The 15,941-nt window shown below is 34.0% G+C and overlaps 5 protein-coding genes across 16 annotated transcripts; 2 read left to right on the top strand and 3 right to left on the bottom strand.

Moving 5' to 3' along the window:
* Window positions 1-254: 254 nt before the first annotated feature.
* Window positions 255-3,142, bottom strand: CCT6 (chaperonin containing TCP1 subunit 6). Its single transcript, XM_066288335.1, has 9 exons — window positions 2,916-3,142; window positions 2,131-2,258; window positions 1,697-2,059; window positions 1,492-1,643; window positions 1,290-1,437; window positions 1,062-1,237; window positions 874-1,000; window positions 673-824; window positions 255-610 (listed from the first exon to the last, which is right to left on the bottom strand). Exons 1-9 carry the CDS (start codon window positions 3,047-3,049, stop codon window positions 395-397), a joined length of 1,596 nt encoding a protein of 531 aa, XP_066144432.1. The 5' UTR covers window positions 3,050-3,142; the 3' UTR covers window positions 255-394.
* A 301-nt stretch (window positions 3,143-3,443) lies between these two features.
* On the bottom strand, window positions 3,444-6,150 carry Cfp1 (CXXC finger protein 1). 2 transcript variants are annotated; one of them, XM_066288338.1, is made up of 9 exons: window positions 5,941-6,150; window positions 5,723-5,868; window positions 5,438-5,667; window positions 5,222-5,369; window positions 4,515-4,759; window positions 4,280-4,413; window positions 4,077-4,224; window positions 3,800-4,020; window positions 3,444-3,742 (listed from the first exon to the last, which is right to left on the bottom strand). In XM_066288338.1, exons 1-9 carry the CDS (start codon window positions 5,962-5,964, stop codon window positions 3,518-3,520), a joined length of 1,521 nt encoding a protein of 506 aa, XP_066144435.1. In that variant the 5' UTR covers window positions 5,965-6,150; the 3' UTR covers window positions 3,444-3,517. The 2 variants fall into 2 exon arrangements, with proteins under 2 accessions (XP_066144435.1, XP_066144434.1); XM_066288337.1 differs by having other exon boundaries at window positions 5,222-5,372.
* Window positions 6,151-6,350: 200 nt separating this feature from the next.
* Window positions 6,351-8,304, top strand: Nprl3 (GATOR complex protein Nprl3). Of its 2 annotated transcripts, none has more exons than XM_066288332.1 (2): window positions 6,351-7,789; window positions 7,841-8,304. In XM_066288332.1, the coding sequence occupies exons 1-2, from the start codon at window positions 6,523-6,525 to the stop codon at window positions 8,227-8,229; spliced, it is 1,656 nt and encodes a 551-aa protein (XP_066144429.1). In that variant the 5' UTR covers window positions 6,351-6,522; the 3' UTR covers window positions 8,230-8,304. The 2 variants fall into 2 exon arrangements, with proteins under 2 accessions (XP_066144429.1, XP_066144430.1); XM_066288333.1 differs by having other exon boundaries at window positions 6,351-6,877; window positions 6,932-8,304.
* A 515-nt stretch (window positions 8,305-8,819) lies between these two features.
* Window positions 8,820-11,418, bottom strand: Cdk1 (Cyclin-dependent kinase 1). 3 transcript variants are annotated; one of them, XM_066288648.1, is made up of 7 exons: window positions 11,191-11,418; window positions 10,933-11,133; window positions 10,512-10,641; window positions 10,333-10,449; window positions 10,077-10,281; window positions 9,590-9,813; window positions 8,820-9,523 (listed from the first exon to the last, which is right to left on the bottom strand). In XM_066288648.1, exons 3-7 carry the CDS (start codon window positions 10,625-10,627, stop codon window positions 9,265-9,267), a joined length of 921 nt encoding a protein of 306 aa, XP_066144745.1. In that variant the 5' UTR covers window positions 10,628-10,641; window positions 10,933-11,133; window positions 11,191-11,418; the 3' UTR covers window positions 8,820-9,264. The 3 variants fall into 3 exon arrangements, with proteins under 3 accessions (XP_066144745.1, XP_066144746.1, XP_066144744.1); XM_066288649.1 differs by having other exon boundaries at window positions 10,512-10,634; window positions 10,933-11,418; XM_066288647.1 differs by having other exon boundaries at window positions 10,933-11,418.
* Window positions 11,419-11,932: 514 nt separating this feature from the next.
* Window positions 11,933-15,919, top strand: LOC136342635 (zinc finger protein 182-like). Of its 8 annotated transcripts, none has more exons than XM_066288643.1 (9): window positions 11,933-12,110; window positions 12,166-12,387; window positions 12,849-12,931; window positions 13,750-13,948; window positions 14,026-14,160; window positions 14,691-14,916; window positions 14,979-15,182; window positions 15,238-15,499; window positions 15,553-15,919. In XM_066288643.1, exons 4-9 carry the CDS (start codon window positions 13,810-13,812, stop codon window positions 15,829-15,831), a joined length of 1,245 nt encoding a protein of 414 aa, XP_066144740.1. In that variant the 5' UTR covers window positions 11,933-12,110; window positions 12,166-12,387; window positions 12,849-12,931; window positions 13,750-13,809; the 3' UTR covers window positions 15,832-15,919. The 8 variants fall into 8 exon arrangements, with proteins under 8 accessions (XP_066144740.1, XP_066144741.1, XP_066144732.1 ...); XM_066288644.1 differs by having other exon boundaries at window positions 12,166-12,363; XM_066288635.1 differs by lacking the exons at window positions 11,933-12,110; window positions 12,166-12,387 and having other exon boundaries at window positions 12,446-12,931.
* Window positions 15,920-15,941: the final 22 nt, after the last annotated feature.

Raw genomic sequence — 15,941 nt, forward strand, 5'->3', positions numbered from 1 at the left:
AAATCTCCATAATAGCCCTTCCCATATTGAAGACAGTGTATAATCTAGACTGAAGTCTAATAGTATCGCACAGTACTTAGGATATCCTGCATATGTTAGCGAATGTTTCGAAAATTTTCAATTCTTTAACATTCATAGTTTAATGAGGATTAATCCTAAATTTTGATTTATCAATGAGGCATTCTGTGTCTTGTTCGTTTTTTAATAGGATCCTTCTAGTTGATTTTAGCGCTGCAAAAATGAAACACGACTAAAACTGCTGAAATTAGTTTATATTTCAAAACGTTACAAAAAGCAATTTTTTTAAATAATTATGAAATTCCAAATTCAGATGAAAAAGCAGTATTAGTGAAATTAAAGATCATTAGAACCGTTAAAATAATAATTATGAAAATTATCCTTTAAGACTGCTCATTCCAGCTCGCATAATTTCGTCAACCAGGAGCAGATTGCTCGCGATCACGGAACAAGAATTGACAATTTGCTTTTTAACCACATAATTATCGAAGATTCCAGCATCTTTCGGTATAATCGGCTCTCCAGAAGTCAGATCTAACCCAATCGGTTCCGAACTTACGCGGCTTTCTTCTTGGAGTTTTACTATAGTTTCCTAAAAAAGCAAACAAATTTATTATTGGGAGACGTTTTTCGAGTAAGCAATATCACACTAACCTGGACATCAAATCCTGAATTAATAGCTAGCGTCTTAGGGATGATAAGCAACGCTTCAGCATATGCTACAACACCCAATCTGGCCTTGCCTTTGACAGTGTCTTTCCATTGCAACAACTCTTTATTAGCGGTTATCTCAAAAGCGCCAGCACCTGAAAACCAAATACTTAAACATAAAAAAAAGTTTTATTTACAAATTACCTGGAATAACTGCCTTATCCTGAATAGCATTGTTAATAGCTCGCAAACCGTCTCGAATGGCATCATTGATTTGCTGCAAAGAATGTTTATTTGGACCTTTCACTAAAATCGTCACGGACTGAGGATTCTGCAAATGTATAAATATAAGGATACTCTAGAGTATTTAAAAATAATTTTTAAATATTTGCCTTGCATTTCTCCACAAAAGTGTATTTATTCTCGCCCAAAACGTGTTCATAGACTTCGCCGGCGTAGCCCAAGCAAGAAGGAGTTAAATCATCAAAAGTGTTCATAGCAATGCCACCGCAAGCTAAAGATAATCTTTCCATGTTCCTGCGCTTCGCTCTTCTTAAGGCAATAATTCCTAAAAACGTGCAAGTAAGACGAGAAAACTTGGGTTATCTATGGCGACCAACCTTCCTTTGCTAATTGATCCAAACTCATAGGGTCAATTCCTTTTTGATTGATAATAACGAAACTCTTGCCCGTTCCTGTGCACACCTTTTTCTTCAGTTCTATAACCTTCTTCACCCTTTGATCGATAAATTCGCGTTCTGCCAATACCTATAAATCCAGTTTCTAACCCAAAAGCTCAAGAAAATAATACACCTACAATACCATCTTATCCCTTTCCTCTGCAGTCTTGTAAAAGAATCCTGAATTGACCTCACTTTTCTCATACTCCAAACTCACATTGCAAGTCAAAATGTAACAATTCTCAAGACGTTTTGGCATGTCTGGGTGACGAGATCCATGATCAAGCACAAGACCTAAACAAAAACTTTAAATAATGAGAAAATATGGCTAAAAACATGAGTCCAACCCTTAATCAAAGAAGTATCACTTTCAGTTTTGTGTTGCATCTGCATAAGTTCAACCATATGCAAATCCACAGGTTTTCCATCCTTGGGTCTAATAGCAAGAATTGCATCAACACATACATCAGTTAGCACATCAGCTAGTTTTTGATGTACTTTTGTTCTTAAACTGGTTCTGCACACTTCCAGAAGGTTTTCCCTATTGATATCAATTGGGATTTTTATTTTATCAAGAACTTCTAATGCTTTAGTTTTGGCTTTGTCAAAGCCCTCAGTTAGAAGCCGTGGGTGAAGGCCTTCAGCTACATAAATGTCTGCTTGTTTTAGCAGTTCACCAATCAACAAAACTGTAGAAGTAGTTCCATCACCTAAAGAGACCATACCCATGTTATCCTTATGAGTTTCAATAAAATAAAATAACTCTAAATTTAAATCTAACCTGTCATATCATCTTGAGCTGTTGAGGCTCTGGCAATCAATGAGGCTGTAGGATGTTGAATCTGCATTTCATGAAGCAAAACATTGCCATCTTTGGTGATTTTAATATCACCAGCACCAGATACTAACCTAAAAACAACCAATATAAACTGACAAGGACGAAATAATGATATGCAACTTTACTTTTCTTTGATATTAAGAATTAAAATTTATATTAGATCAGTTTCTGTTTTTAAAATCATTTAATGGAAACAGGGAACAGCAAAGATTAAAAATGTATATTTATCCACAAATCCTAGTTTGCACAACAATTTGCAAACCAATATAATAGCCATCAAACTTTAGGGAGTCCATTTGAAAATATATTAACCTTATTATTTACTTTTTCACTGTAAAACATTTAAGAAAATAAATATGACCATTAAGAAAAACTACATCTGAGAGCAGAATTTATTTTTATTTTCAAATTTTCTCTATATATTGTCCATACTTTGAAATGTGAGATTGGTTGTGAAGTAAAATCAAAGCCTCATAACAGTAGAGGAGCAACAAGGTAAAAGTAGAGGCTATGGTTTATGGTTCATACTTTATAGGCCATAGTTTTTAGATTTGGTTTTTAAGAGATGCAAAAGGGCGAAAGAAATACAAGGCGAATAATTCACTGTGAACATAATAATTTTGTGGTGATTGATAATTGACTACGTCCCAAGGAATATTCTCAGTACGATTCGCAAATTACCTCTTTAGTAGTAAATAAAAAACAGAAATTCGTAACATGTGACTTACATCTTCATGGTTCCTTTCGGGCCCAAGTTGGTTTTCATCACTTCCTGAATACCCTTGGCTGCGGTAATATTCACCGCTAAAGCCTGAGCAGCCCTAGCCACTTCGGCTTTAGGATTTAACAAACTGATAGCCATTATTCACACTTTTTAAGAGAGAAATTAGTATTTCACCGGAAAACTAAATACACAAAAAATGTGCGGCATTAATTAATTAACTATGGCGGCTGACAGATATGATGACAATTATTGTCATTATTGTCAAAGTCAAAATGTTTTAATTTGTATCTGACTCAATACTGAAAACTAAAGATATGGAATGACGTCACTGTCTAAATTGAATTCACTTAGGTATCTAAACGAAATTTAATACAAAAAACAACTTCAGTTATGTGATATTCGACTTTACGAACAATATTGTTTGAAAAATAAAGAATATGAAATAAGAATAATAAAAATTAAATAAGTCTGATCAGGGACAGCAACACTCTTTCCCCTCAGGACATTGAATGTTACGAATAATATACGAATACATGATTGAAAATTTTATTGGACACCTATGTGTAATCATAATCATTACAAAGATGAAAATTAACTGTAGATACATTAAGAATACACAGCCTCAGCCTGTTGCCGGGCCATTTCAATCGCACTTTGCCAAGACTGCGGATCCGGCGCCTTGCGCATTCTCTCTAATAGTTCATGATTGAACGTGCTGTGCAACATCAGTGCCAAGACTCCAGCTCTATTCCTCATGGTTGCTCTCAGAAGCCTTTCCCGTTCTAGCAATTCGTCTAATTTCAACCACTGTCGAACCCTCTCCAGATCAACCTGGAATACTAAGAAAGTAGCTTGGCTCAGTAAATTAAAATAACGAATTATTAGTACTTCAGCTCTCCTTAATTTTTCCCAAATGTAGTGTTTGGTGCAAGACTTTTTTGGTACCCTACAGAAATATCCAGTGGGAGAAAACAGGTCGGTAACAAGGGGGCAGCCGCACACTTCCTGTTCGGTTATTTTGGGGTCTTTCGAATGTTCCGGACATAAAACCCGCAGACGCTTGCAGTAAGTCTTGTTGCTTGCATTATAGAAGTCGCAAAACATATTGCCTAAAATTAGGAAATTAAATCAACAAAATCGTAAATCTTTTGGCTTTCCTCGATACCTTCAATTCGCGTCTTGCACGCGCCCCCAAAAGTTGTTTGAGCCTCATATTTAATGAAGCATTTCTCCATATGTTTAATGGCAGTTTTTGAGTGTATTTCGTGCCCACAAGTCACGCAATACATAGTACATTCTTCATCTTTTTCCACCTAAGAATAAAAATAGTTCAGAAACAATAACTTGAAAAGATAGAATACTAAATACATCATTTTCCCAATTCGGATCTATGCTGGCATTCTTAGCTCTGTCTACTAAACAATCAATCTCCCTATATCGTTTATCCAACTCCTTAAGAATGTCTCGTATTTCCAGCTGTCGCTTACGGACTTGCTCCAATTCTACGTTATGGACGATTAATATTATAAGTTAGGATAAACATTGAAATATAAATTTTAATAATATTAAAGATAACTTTGAAATGATAAACAACAATATATACCCTTGATGTTCATCTGCTCTGGGATTCCAGGGGTTAATGTCCATTCTTGCAGTCTTGCAGGCAACACATTAAGAATGCGGGTTTTGGCCAGATTCATACCACACTCATCTGAGCAGTATTTCGAGCCGTATCGGGCACTTTTGAGGCACTTTGGGCCTAAGCATTGCCTTGCATAGTTAGTTTTAAGGTGTTCATTGTTGTATTGATCTCCGTCCGAAGCCGAATCTTTACGTATTCGAATAGCACTAAAAACATTTTAATTGAAAGTTTTATGAACTCATCTTTGGATACACAAATGTTTTAAACTCCAATCGGAGTAGATGAGAAAGTTGAAGAAGATAATATTTGAGAGGATTAGGTAAAAAATCTCTTCTTAAAACTTGCCTATATCTGTCAAAAGTATTTGTAACTTTTGCCTTGATACTTATGCATGCCTTTTTAGATTTATTAAACATAATAGTGGATTTTAACTTGTAAGACTTCTAGGAAAGCTTTTAAAATGTGAGTTCTAAGTTGCCCATTAAAAACTGAATTTATGACATTTAATTGACAATTTGCTTACATTACTATTTTAACAAAATTTTCACCAACCTTTAAGAGGTTACTGTATATGCACAAATCCATGGACATTTTGATGGTTCACAGCAAGTATATTATTGAATCAATTCAAGGTAGTAAATAAAAAATAATTTAGATAATACAATTACCCTCCTCCTAAGGCATTAACACAAATCCTCTGTTTGCATCTGTCCTTTGATTTCCCGTGTTTTGCTTTTCTTGTACAAACATCACATCTTCCACAATCTTCTTTTCTGTAACAACCCATACACTCTCCACATTTCTTGGTCTTCTTATCTGCTTTGTTTTAAATATTAATTTTTTTTTTTTATATGAAAAATCACAATAAAATGAGGCAGAACTACCTTTGGACTTTTCCTCCTTATGTCTGACAGTTTCAAAGCTCCTGTCATATCTTTCCTTGCGTTTTTTAGATTTCTTTTCCTCAGATTGCTGTAAGTTTGATTCAGTTCTTTCTCGCTTCGTGCGCCACTTGGTCTTTAATGTTGGATCCTCCTTTCGGCATCGGATGCAAAAGTATTGTTTAATCATTTTGGCATCTTTTTCAGAAATTTTAATGCAATCTCCATGGTACCTTAAATTTGTTGGTATACATTGTAAGTTATAAAATTGACAAGTAACGTATTTACCATTCTTCACAAGCATCACAAGCTATCATAAACCTCGATGAATCTGATGATCTGCATATGCAGTAGGCTTGACCATCCTGCCGCAGCAAGGTATCAATTTTTGATTGTCGTTCTGGAAGGACGAATTGCCTTGCAATGTCCTCTTTCTTGTGTAAAGATTAAATGAAGATAGTAGAGATATTTGTTAGAAGTTTTTTAATTTAATTTTAAATACTTACAGAAACTTGAAATCTTCTAGACATGTTGGATTGGAACTAGTCACTGGATTTATATTTATTCAAAATAATATATCTCTTTATTCATTAATTTTATTTTAAAAAAGTTGTAAAATAGAAAATGTTAAAAAAATCATAAATTTATTGACAAAACTTTCATAAAAACAACTAAAACACCATCATTTCCACCAGTTTTTGAAGGTTGATGTCAAGAAGGACATCTTCAGATAACATCAGAACACTGAATTAGTATTGCATTCCGTGCATTTCAAATATCAGTCTGTCGTACTCCAATTTGCCAAAAGTGATGGGAAGAAAAGAGATAAAAATTCCTATTACTCAAAGATTTATAATCGAACACAGCTTTAATATACAGAGTCAGTTAACAGTCAGTGTCATTTACTTAAGACACTTAACCCTACTTATTCATTAGAAAAATAATTTTCAAAACAACAAACGACGAAAACCTGTTTATAAACATGAACCGAAACTTAACGAAACGTAAATAAGAAAATGCCCTAAACTTATAGACCCAATAAATATAAAATAACCTACATATACATCATTAAAAGCTGATAAGGAACAATGGAAGTGAATCCTTTAAGTGTAATCCTGGTGAAATCAGATAGTAAAGGCGATAGACTTCTCTTTAGGTATCCATTTCATATCCAAGAAAACAAACAAAAATCTAGTAAAGCCAGGAAGAACCCCTATACTCTTCCCTCAGCAGATGAAACCCTGCAAACGCCCACAATCTGCTCGTCTAACATCAATAAAGGTGTTCTGACAGGATTCAGTGACGAAGTTCTCTCTTCCTTATTTGCAGTAAAAACTGATTTGTGCAATAAAAAGTTCGAACTTAAAGTTAATGATGTGAGGTTTGTTAGCCACCCTACTTTGCTGCAATTAAAGAACAAGCAAACTGATAAAGATGATTCAGGTATCATGCTAATAAACATTGTGTTTGCCCTTTCTGCATTAGCCAGTCATTCAGTAGTGGGATGCTACCATGATCTCAGTCAAAGGTTGGGTATTATCTTGAGCCATGAGGAAGAAAGATGTGGATATATATCAGAACAAACACAGACAATGATGGCAGCACATGATGATTGCACTACAAACAATGGATCAGCCTTCCAAGTGATCCTAGGGAAATGTACTTTGGCTGAGAATGTTAAAAGACTCTATGAAAATTTATGCAACAGTGGGTTGGTTAATGTGACTATTAATAGGTGGATAAGTTTTAGTTTTTGCCTACCTCAAAAAGCTCATCAGTGGCACTTAAGGGGACAAATTGTGGAGCCTGATGACATTGATAGATGCATTCAAGCTCTAAGGCCTTACCACAGTTTGTTGCTACTCCATCCTGTGGAGCATCTAATTGATTTTACTTGTTTGGACTGCAGCCCTTCATTAATTAAAATGCTCACTCAATATTCACCCATGAAAAACTTGCAGACTTTGGCTGCTGATTCAGACTTGACATTGTCTCATGTATTTGAACTTACAGCCCACTTAGTTTACTGGGCCAAAGCTACAGTGATTTTCCCTGTATGTGCTACAAACAGATATGTGATTTCTCCTAGTGCACCTCTGCATCATAATTCTCCCCTAATAGATAAATTTAGTAAAGTCTTCCCTGGTTTAAACTTAATAAGGACTATTCATGAGTTTTCTATTCCTACAAGTTTGCTCTCTAAATTTAACCCACTTTGCAAACCCAACCTTCAGTCCTCTTTAGTACAGAATATTATTTGGATGCTTCAACATCATCTTTTGCTGCAGCTGCACACTTATATTGAATATATGCCTACAGAGAGTGGAGCTCCAAATAAAGCCAATAGAAAGTGTGGTAAAACTCCCTCTCCTCGCACTAGTTCAGTGTTATCTACATCATTTCCAGAACCCTCAAGGACAGAATCAGAGAGTGGAGCATCCACAGTGTCTGAGGCATTTGATTTCATCAAACACTTAAATTTAGAAAGTGTGAGCTTTGCATCCACTGATGATGACAAGCAAGATTATCAGGAGGAGCTGCTTTTGGATTTCCCAGATGAAGAGAGAACACAAATTTTTAAAATCCCTGCAACAAACACTCCTGAGGATTTAAAGTTGTTTGCCAGACTGTGTAGGAAGGGGTACTTTGAGGGTAATCATCATGTTGAGGAAATCATGTACCTGGAAAACTTGAGGAGGAGTCAGCTCACTCAGTTGCTGGATAAATTTAGGGATGTGCTGATAACTTATGATAGTGAAGACCCAGCAATTGCTATGTTTTCTTGCCCTATGTAAAAAATCTATGGGCTACAATTTTAATTCAAATTGTTACTGTTTGTAGTTTTTTAAAAAATGTTCTGTTTTTGTGGATTAATTTGTTTTATTCTAATGGGAATAATTAAACTTGTGGTATATAGTTTATTCTGAAATAAGTATGATTGGACTAAGTAAATTTTAATAAATGATCACTCATCTTATATTGTTACAAGTCAATCTTTTTTTCAATATAAGTTTGATGGGTAAAACCACAAAACGCGTTGATTTCATTTTTTCAAACCCCACTGCTGGATTTAATAAGGCATATTCATTATTACTCATATGAAGGTTGCTTAAAATTAGTGTTATCCATTTTCTGGGTTTCCCTATCTTTGCGAAATCCGAATCCATGTTCAATTTAAAGTCATTCATATTTGTATGTTTATCATATGTTATATGAAAATATAGAAAACGCGTTATTTTTACCCTAATTTAGAAATAATGAAAAAAAACATACTTTTAGAGAGAGGTACTGACTTTCGTTTTATATATGGGCGAAAAGACTAAAAATTTGGATCTTTTCATACAACGGCAATACGTCGTTGAAAAAGGCGTCAGTAAATAAAACCTTATATACAAGATATCAGTGTTGTATTTATGGATATAAAAATACAAAATATTACATGAGGGAATAAAAATATGGCGCCTTTATGGCACAGACTTTGATCTCTACTGCTTTAAGTGAAACAAATGATTACATTTGAACTCTGAGACCTTAAAGAAAACTAAGAATTATTACTCATCTATTCATTATTTTATGAACAGACAGATGCTGGCTTTCAGTTCAATCAGTTTAGAAAAAAAACGTACTGATATTTTTAATAAAACTTGAGCGTAGAATTTTAAAAATACCTGTGTTTAAAAATGTACAACTTAGTACACAAATTCGTGTATGTTTAACAACCCCCTGGAGCAAATAATAACGCTCTTAATCAATTTAATATATTTATAAATTCAATGTCCCACTCAAATAAAAGTAGGTAACCAATATTGAACCAATCCTAGTCTTCATCATCACTTATCCTTGTCAATGAATGTAGGCTTTACTTTTAGATCTAAATCTTTGAAGTAAGGATGCTGAGCAATTCCCTTGGCAGAGATACGTTTAGTTGGGTCATAAATTAGCATTTTTGTAAGCAAATCCAAGGCTTCTTCATCCATGTTTTTTACTTGTTTGGACAAGGTAAAAGTGGTCCAGTTGGGGAATGTTGCATGATAGTCTGGCAGTGAGGAAACTCCTTTCCATAATTCTTCAGTTGGTGTCCGTAGGATCCTGGTTTTTAGATGAAAAAATTCATTTGATAACAAAAATTTTAATACTTTGCAAAATAGTCAGTACCTGAAAATACGAAAGAGTTGATCAATTTCCGAATCGCCTTGGAACAATGGCTTTTTAGTGGCCATTTCTGCAAATATACAACCAATGGACCAAACGTCCACTGGACAGGAGTATCTGGGGGAGCCTAATAATACCTCAGGGGCTCTATACCACAAAGTTACAATTTCATGTGTATAAATCCTCACAGGGATCCCAAAGGTTCTTCCCAAACCAAAATCAGCCACCTATTAGATCATGACTTAAAATACCTACATACAGAATGGCTCACTGAAAACTGCCCAGCCAATGATTGTCATAAAAAAAATAATGTTTGTTATAAATATTTAGAGTTGTTTTTGTTTGCTGTTCATCTACTTATTTATTCCACAAGCATTAACAGTTATTAAAAACCAAATATGGATACACAATAATTACAAAAAATAATTCTTACAGAAAAATAAACAGAACTGGACATTTTTTACTGTATCAAATCTGAAGTATTACTTACTTTAATCAAACCATCTTTGCTGATTAACAAATTTTGAGGTTTAAGATCTCTGTGGATAACTCTACGCTGATGGCAAAACAAAATGGCTTCATTAATTTGATACAAATAACTTTTGACAAGTTTTGGATCCATGCATTTATCGGATTCAATTAAATCCAAGTATTTTTTCAGGTCCATGCTTAGGAACTCAAAAATTAAATACAGCCTGAAATAAAGTAAACTAGCATTGAAGTAGTGCATAGGAATTATAAGTTACCTTGGCTCATCCATAATAATTTCAAGCAAACTTACAATGTTCTTGTGCCGCAACTCTTTTAGTAAACTCATTTCTCTTAAGGCAGTTGAGGGAATACCTTCATCTTCATTTTCAAGGCTTATGTTTGAAAGCAAATACAAAAATTTCCAAGACATGGCAAATGATTGAGTGGGACTTACCGTATTCGTTTCATGGCAACCATTTCTCCAGTCTTTTTATTCTTCCCTTTATAGACTACTCCATAAGTCCCCTCCCCAATCTTTTCCAGTTTAAAAAAATCTTCTATTTTGCTCATAGTTTACCTAGAATCTTCAGGAGTATCACATGAAGTTAATTAACCTAAACCTAAGACAAGGTATTTTGTTTTAAGATTTTAAAATTAATTGGTCTTCGGGGCGTGAGTGGTATTTTGGAGAGAATTAAATAATGGAAAGGTCTGTAGTTTTCCACTGAAATTCTTTGGACGAACATGGTGGAAAGCTGAGGCAAGAGAAAATGACAATGGGGTTCAGCTATTGGTTTGGTAGGAAATTATAAGGAAACAATCTCTGTAAGCGATATTTGAGAGAGTTCACAAGAAAATTAAAGCCTCATACTTACCGAAAAATAAATAATTTTATTAAATATCAAACACTAAAGTTCTAACGAACTTTTCATAAATTTGTCTTTTGGATTGGAACGGAAACGGGCAAGGAATTGAAGTTGAAAATTTCAGTTGACAGCTGTTTGAAACGACCAATGAAAGATGCCGGGCACTCAATTAAAAAGCCTTCACGTCTGAGGTATTGTCGTTATCTCTTGCTATTACAAGAACATCTGTATTTTGCTATTTTTGTCGGAATGACGTCGAGTACATACCAATGGAAAGACGAAAATGGAGGGAAAGAGGGGTCTTGTTAACTTTACTACCTTCACAATAGAAGGTAAATTTTGTTTAGTACATAAAATACGATTTATGGACCAATTGAAAAGAAAGGTATTCTTGGATATCACGTTTTTTTAGAAGAAAACTCGAGTTTAAACTTAGGAAAATAACGATATTTTCAAAGAAATTTCATACTATGTTTTTGACATTTTTGCTATAATTCGTTACTATGTTGTCACGTTGTATTTGATTTATTCAGACAGGAACTCTGCAAAAGTAATGGAAGGCTTTATGCCTTGTCTGCAGAGTCTATATTTATGTTTATTACATGATTGTGGTTAACCTAAACTAACTCCATTTATCTTGCTCTGAGTATTAACGATTTTAAGTTGGCATGATCTCGTGTAAAAAAAATTGTATTCTGTATTTTGATTTGCTATATGTAAGTGCAGTAACATTTCGTAACTGAGTACGTAACGCCTATCAACTATCTATTATTGAGATTTTTAGAATGTTGAAATATTTAAATTAACAAAATTAACCAAAAGACAATTCTTTTTTTATAAATTTTAGTAGTTATTGAAAGCAATGGTAGATTGGTTCAAAAGTTCAAATTTACTGTCAGTATAATAATTATTTTATTTAAGGATATATTTGGCAATGAAGCATTCCAATTTCAGCATCTGTTGAATGGCACATGCCATTAATGTCAGAGTTCTCAGATAACAAAACAAGAACATACTATGGAAGCTGACGAGTCGGTGTCGTTCTGTGGTGTCGACATCATTGCCGATTCTGCAGCTTTTGCTCGCAAATTTGACTGATTTTCTCTTTGTAACGCATTAATCCTTTAGATTGCGAATAATCTAACATCCGTTAGAGCCATTTTGGGAGTCCCTCATCTATCAATTTTGTATGATTTAAATACTTCATGAACTTATATGTATTTAATATTCACCGTCATTAAGGTACCTGAAAAAGAGAACGAAAGACGACCGAACACGTCAAATGTCTTGGAACCAGAAGTCCTTCCAAATGCTAGATAAAAAGAAGTCAAAAATAATTGCGAAATTCTGAAATTTTATGGCGACCGTAGTTTGATCAAATACCAACAGATAGACCAGGGTCAAATGGAAAGTTTGCAAAAACTTCCGAAATAAGGCTGGGTGAATATATATCAGTTAGTAACAGTAAGCTATTCTATTTTTTAAGCTTTTTTGGAAATTCGTAAATTCAGTGCTACTGTTTAACTAAATTATTGTGTATAGCAATAATCAAAATCTTCAAGTTGCCATTTCATCTTAAGCAATAACATTGCTTAGCGATAAATATATTTAACAAGTTCATTATTTTGAAATTGATCACGTTTACCCAATGATCAAAATGACCAGTTAAAGTTTAAGTTGAAAACGAAATTAAAGTGCTACTTAACTCCCTAACTGGAGGCTTCAACTGCTGCTTGACACTGACAGTGACAAGCCATTATTGATTTGTTTATATTTACGTTTATGTCAAATAATCTTACCATTATTAAAGAATAATTAATTAAATATTTTTTTAAATGTCATTAAAGATTTTCTATTAATTAAATAATTAAGACAAATAGGTATAAGGAAAATGAGTAAAGTTTGCTGTATTTGTTTAACATTAGGTTCCGATTTTAACAAGTTGACCAAAAAGGATTCAAGAAAAATAACGTCGTTAGCAAAACTGGAAAAATGTATTTGGGAAGTGGTAAGTTTAAGTCATAGTTTGGCATATTTTAGAGACGTTATGGCGTAAAGGTAACTTTATTAACCTTCCATAAGTCACTTGCAGTCTTAGACCACAGTCAATAAAAATGAGCCATAATTAAAGCAATAACTTTTATAATATATTATGGTTGGCGCCAGGTATTAGTATCTAAATGTATGTCCTTTCACTGCTACACTGTGCAACACATGTATCAAGGACAACTAAAAAATGTTTCAATAACTTATCAAGATGCGATGATATAATTCTGTTTGAGTCCAGCACTTACTGGTATTCCTTTTCAATGCATTAACCAGAACACATAGCACCAAAGATTAAAATTGTTTTTGAAAATTTGATTAAAACAGACTTTTTGGTAGTTTAGTTTGAGAGTCTGGGTGTTTTTTTCGAATGGGGAATTTGATCATTTTCTAAATTTTGATATAAGGTAAAGAGGCTGTTGGTAGCTGCAATCTATTCCTCTTTACTTATACCGATTATCCTGACACCATTTGATAGTATTTGAGGAAAGAACTGAAAAACAATGAATAAAAGGGTTTCAGAAACAGTATGTGTAAGCTCATTTTTGATACTAATTTCTCATGTGAACATGTAAATATTTGCAAGATAAAGAAAGGCAATCCATAATACAAGTATGTTTCATGAAGTAGGTGCATTATCGAGGATATTACTTATTCTTATGCATATGTATTCCTGTTTAAACTATTTAGGTTTTGGTAATTATGAGAAAATAAAAGAAATCTAACTATTACTTGGATTTTTTATAAATAAATATATAAAGTTTTTTTCTATCTGTTTAGCTTTGGCTTCCTTCGTTTTATCTGTGTCAAAATTGCACAGGAACATTAGACATTGTTTATATGTTTAGAGAAACATGCATAGCATCTGATCTCACACGAAAAAGTCAAGAATACAATTCTCTTCCTCTCGCAAATAAATCAGAAGCAGGGTATAAAATAGGGTGTAATGGAAGATTTCTGGAAGATAACAGTCCACTTGGTAAGATATAAGATATGCAGTATAGTAGTTACTCCTGTGATACTAGTAGTAGATCTTGAAATGAAATTGATTTTAAGTTTTTCTTAAAGATAATTTACTGCAAGGCGCTAATGATTATTTCAAATATGACTCACAAATAAGTTCACAGTGTGATGGAGATGGAAGTGCAGAGCATGACTCTCCATGTACCAGTTCAACTGACGACGAGAACGGTAGACATCTTATATACAGGGTGAATCATAAGTGGGTGTTTTCCTTTTAACATGACATGGACCTCAAAAAACTAAGCAAAATCTTTATGCAACATGTTTTCGAATTTTTAAACGGAACGAAAATATGCGCATATGATAAATAACAAAACCTTTAATGATGATTCACACCGGAACTGGCTAAAAAGGGTGTTGGATATTGTCACCATTAGCTATATTTGCAGAAATTGTCATACATGCTGTTAGAAGAAATCTTTTTTCTCGAATTATTTATGCGACGCTCTCTATTCGTTCACGCAACTCTGCCACTTTGTTAATTTCAGTCATAAACACTAAACTTTGCATACAATCCTACAGATAAAAGTCACATCGATTTAAGTTTGTTGATTTCGCGGGTCATTATGAGATTTCTAAAAAGTATTACTTAAGATTTTGCTTTGTGATTTGAGGTCGTGTAGAAAGAAAACTCTTCCTTAAGATTTACTTTGTATAACTAAAGAAATATTTATATATGATACCCGTTGTATATCTAGAAAATTTTGAAGTAGAATCTAATGATGCAGATTTGAAAGATCAAATTAATGCCGTAAAAACAACTACAATTTCCCAATCAGGAACAATAGTAAAACGGAAACGAAGAAGGAAATTTATATGTGAGAAATGCAGTAAAAGTTTCTTATCCAGTACCAAGTTAATCTCTCATTGTGAGAAAGATCATGGCATGGAAATTAAGGATGTTAAGCCTTTTTCGTGCGATAGGTAAATGATCTGAAACATTTCTAAACAGGTCAATGTCCTGCTGAGTTACTCCGGAATTTTAGGTGCCCTCAGCGCTTTGCCACTTCTTCAAATTTATCCCAACACGAGAAATATCACGACGGCATTAAATCCAACATGTGCTCTTATTGCGGCAACGGTTTTATTACCAAAACTGACCTAATAACCCACGAAAAGAAGCATTTAAACATGAGGGAATATCAGTGCGAGATCTGTAATAAGAGCTTTAATACCCATAAAGACCGCAGGTCATTTTAAATCCGTTTAGTGTATCCTGATTTCTAATAGCAGAGGTTATTTTAGGTCTCATAAGTTAATAGTTCACACGGATTCATCAAATTGGAAATATGTGTGTCAAATTTGCTCAAAGCCCTTTCCAATTAAATCAAACTATGATAGTCATGTGCGCCGACACACAGGTGATAAAAAGTTCTCGTGCCATTTGTGCGAAAAGAAATTCACTGCCAAATGTGATCTTCAGAGACACATGAGGAGTCACTCAGACGTAAGGGAACATCAGTGCCCTCATTGCGATAAGGAGTATAAGGATGAGAGAGTGTTGAAGGTAGTGAAGTTTGAGATTGTAGAAACTATGAGTGAATTTTGAGGTATATTTAGGTTCATTTGGCGAAAACCCACGGTATTGGGAGAGTGAAAACTCCAGTGAGAACCCGCAATTATGTGTGTCATTTCTGTTCGAAGGCTTATTTTGAAAAAAATAAACTTACCAGGCATCTTTATACGCACTCCGGAGAGAAACCGTTCAGTTGCCCTGTCTGCCAGAAGAAATTTAACGATAAGTCTTACGTGAAGCAGCATTTAAGGAATAGCCATAATGTAGTCCATATGGATGTACTCGATGAGACGCTGATTAAACAGGAGTTTAGGGGCGAGTGAATGGTTCTATAAAGTGGGAGTTCGTGGCATAAATTATGTGTTTTTATATTTATTTTTTATACCAAAATAAAGTTGGTTTTGCAGCTTTTTTGTGTTGTTTTGTTCAAGCA

Source organism: Euwallacea fornicatus, chromosome 12 (genome assembly GCF_040115645.1).
Source record: "Euwallacea fornicatus isolate EFF26 chromosome 12, ASM4011564v1, whole genome shotgun sequence".
NCBI classification, from domain to species: Eukaryota; Metazoa; Arthropoda; class Insecta; order Coleoptera; family Curculionidae; genus Euwallacea; species Euwallacea fornicatus.

Coding starts and splice junctions, on each gene's coding strand:
- CCT6 (XM_066288335.1), bottom strand. CDS start 3,049: ATGGCTATCAGTTTGTTAAATCCTAAAGCCGAAGTGGCTAGGGCTGCT. Junction 1,001..1,061: donor CTTTTGTGGAGAAATGCAAG/GCAAATATTTAA, acceptor ATACATTTGCAG/AATCCTCAGTCCGTGACGAT. Junction 611..672: donor ATTCAGGATTTGATGTCCAG/GTTAGTGTGATA, acceptor TTGCTTTTTTAG/GAAACTATAGTAAAACTCCA.
- Cfp1 (XM_066288337.1), bottom strand. CDS start 5,964: ATGTCTAGAAGATTTCAAGTTTCT. Junction 4,021..4,076: donor GTGCAAGACGCGAATTGAAG/GTATCGAGGAAA, acceptor TCCTAATTTTAG/GCAATATGTTTTGCGACTTC. Junction 3,743..3,799: donor AAAAATTAAGGAGAGCTGAA/GTACTAATAATT, acceptor TTAGTATTCCAG/GTTGATCTGGAGAGGGTTCG.
- LOC136342635 (XM_066288635.1), top strand. CDS start 12,815: ATGAGTAAAGTTTGCTGTATTTGTTTAACATTAGGTTCCGATTTTAAC. Junction 12,932..13,749: donor AAAAATGTATTTGGGAAGTG/GTAAGTTTAAGT, acceptor CTATCTGTTTAG/CTTTGGCTTCCTTCGTTTTA. Junction 14,917..14,978: donor AAGCCTTTTTCGTGCGATAG/GTAAATGATCTG, acceptor CCGGAATTTTAG/GTGCCCTCAGCGCTTTGCCA.
- Nprl3 (XM_066288332.1), top strand. CDS start 6,523: ATGGAAGTGAATCCTTTAAGTGTAATCCTGGTGAAATCAGATAGTAAA. Junction 7,790..7,840: donor TAAAGCCAATAGAAAGTGTG/GTAAAACTCCCT, acceptor CATCATTTCCAG/AACCCTCAAGGACAGAATCA.
- Cdk1 (XM_066288648.1), bottom strand. CDS start 10,627: ATGAGCAAAATAGAAGATTTTTTTAAACTGGAAAAGATTGGGGAGGGG. Junction 9,814..10,076: donor GCAAAGATGGTTTGATTAAA/GTAAGTAATACT, acceptor ATGATCTAATAG/GTGGCTGATTTTGGTTTGGG. Junction 9,524..9,589: donor CAACTCTTTCGTATTTTCAG/GTACTGACTATT, acceptor TCTAAAAACCAG/GATCCTACGGACACCAACTG.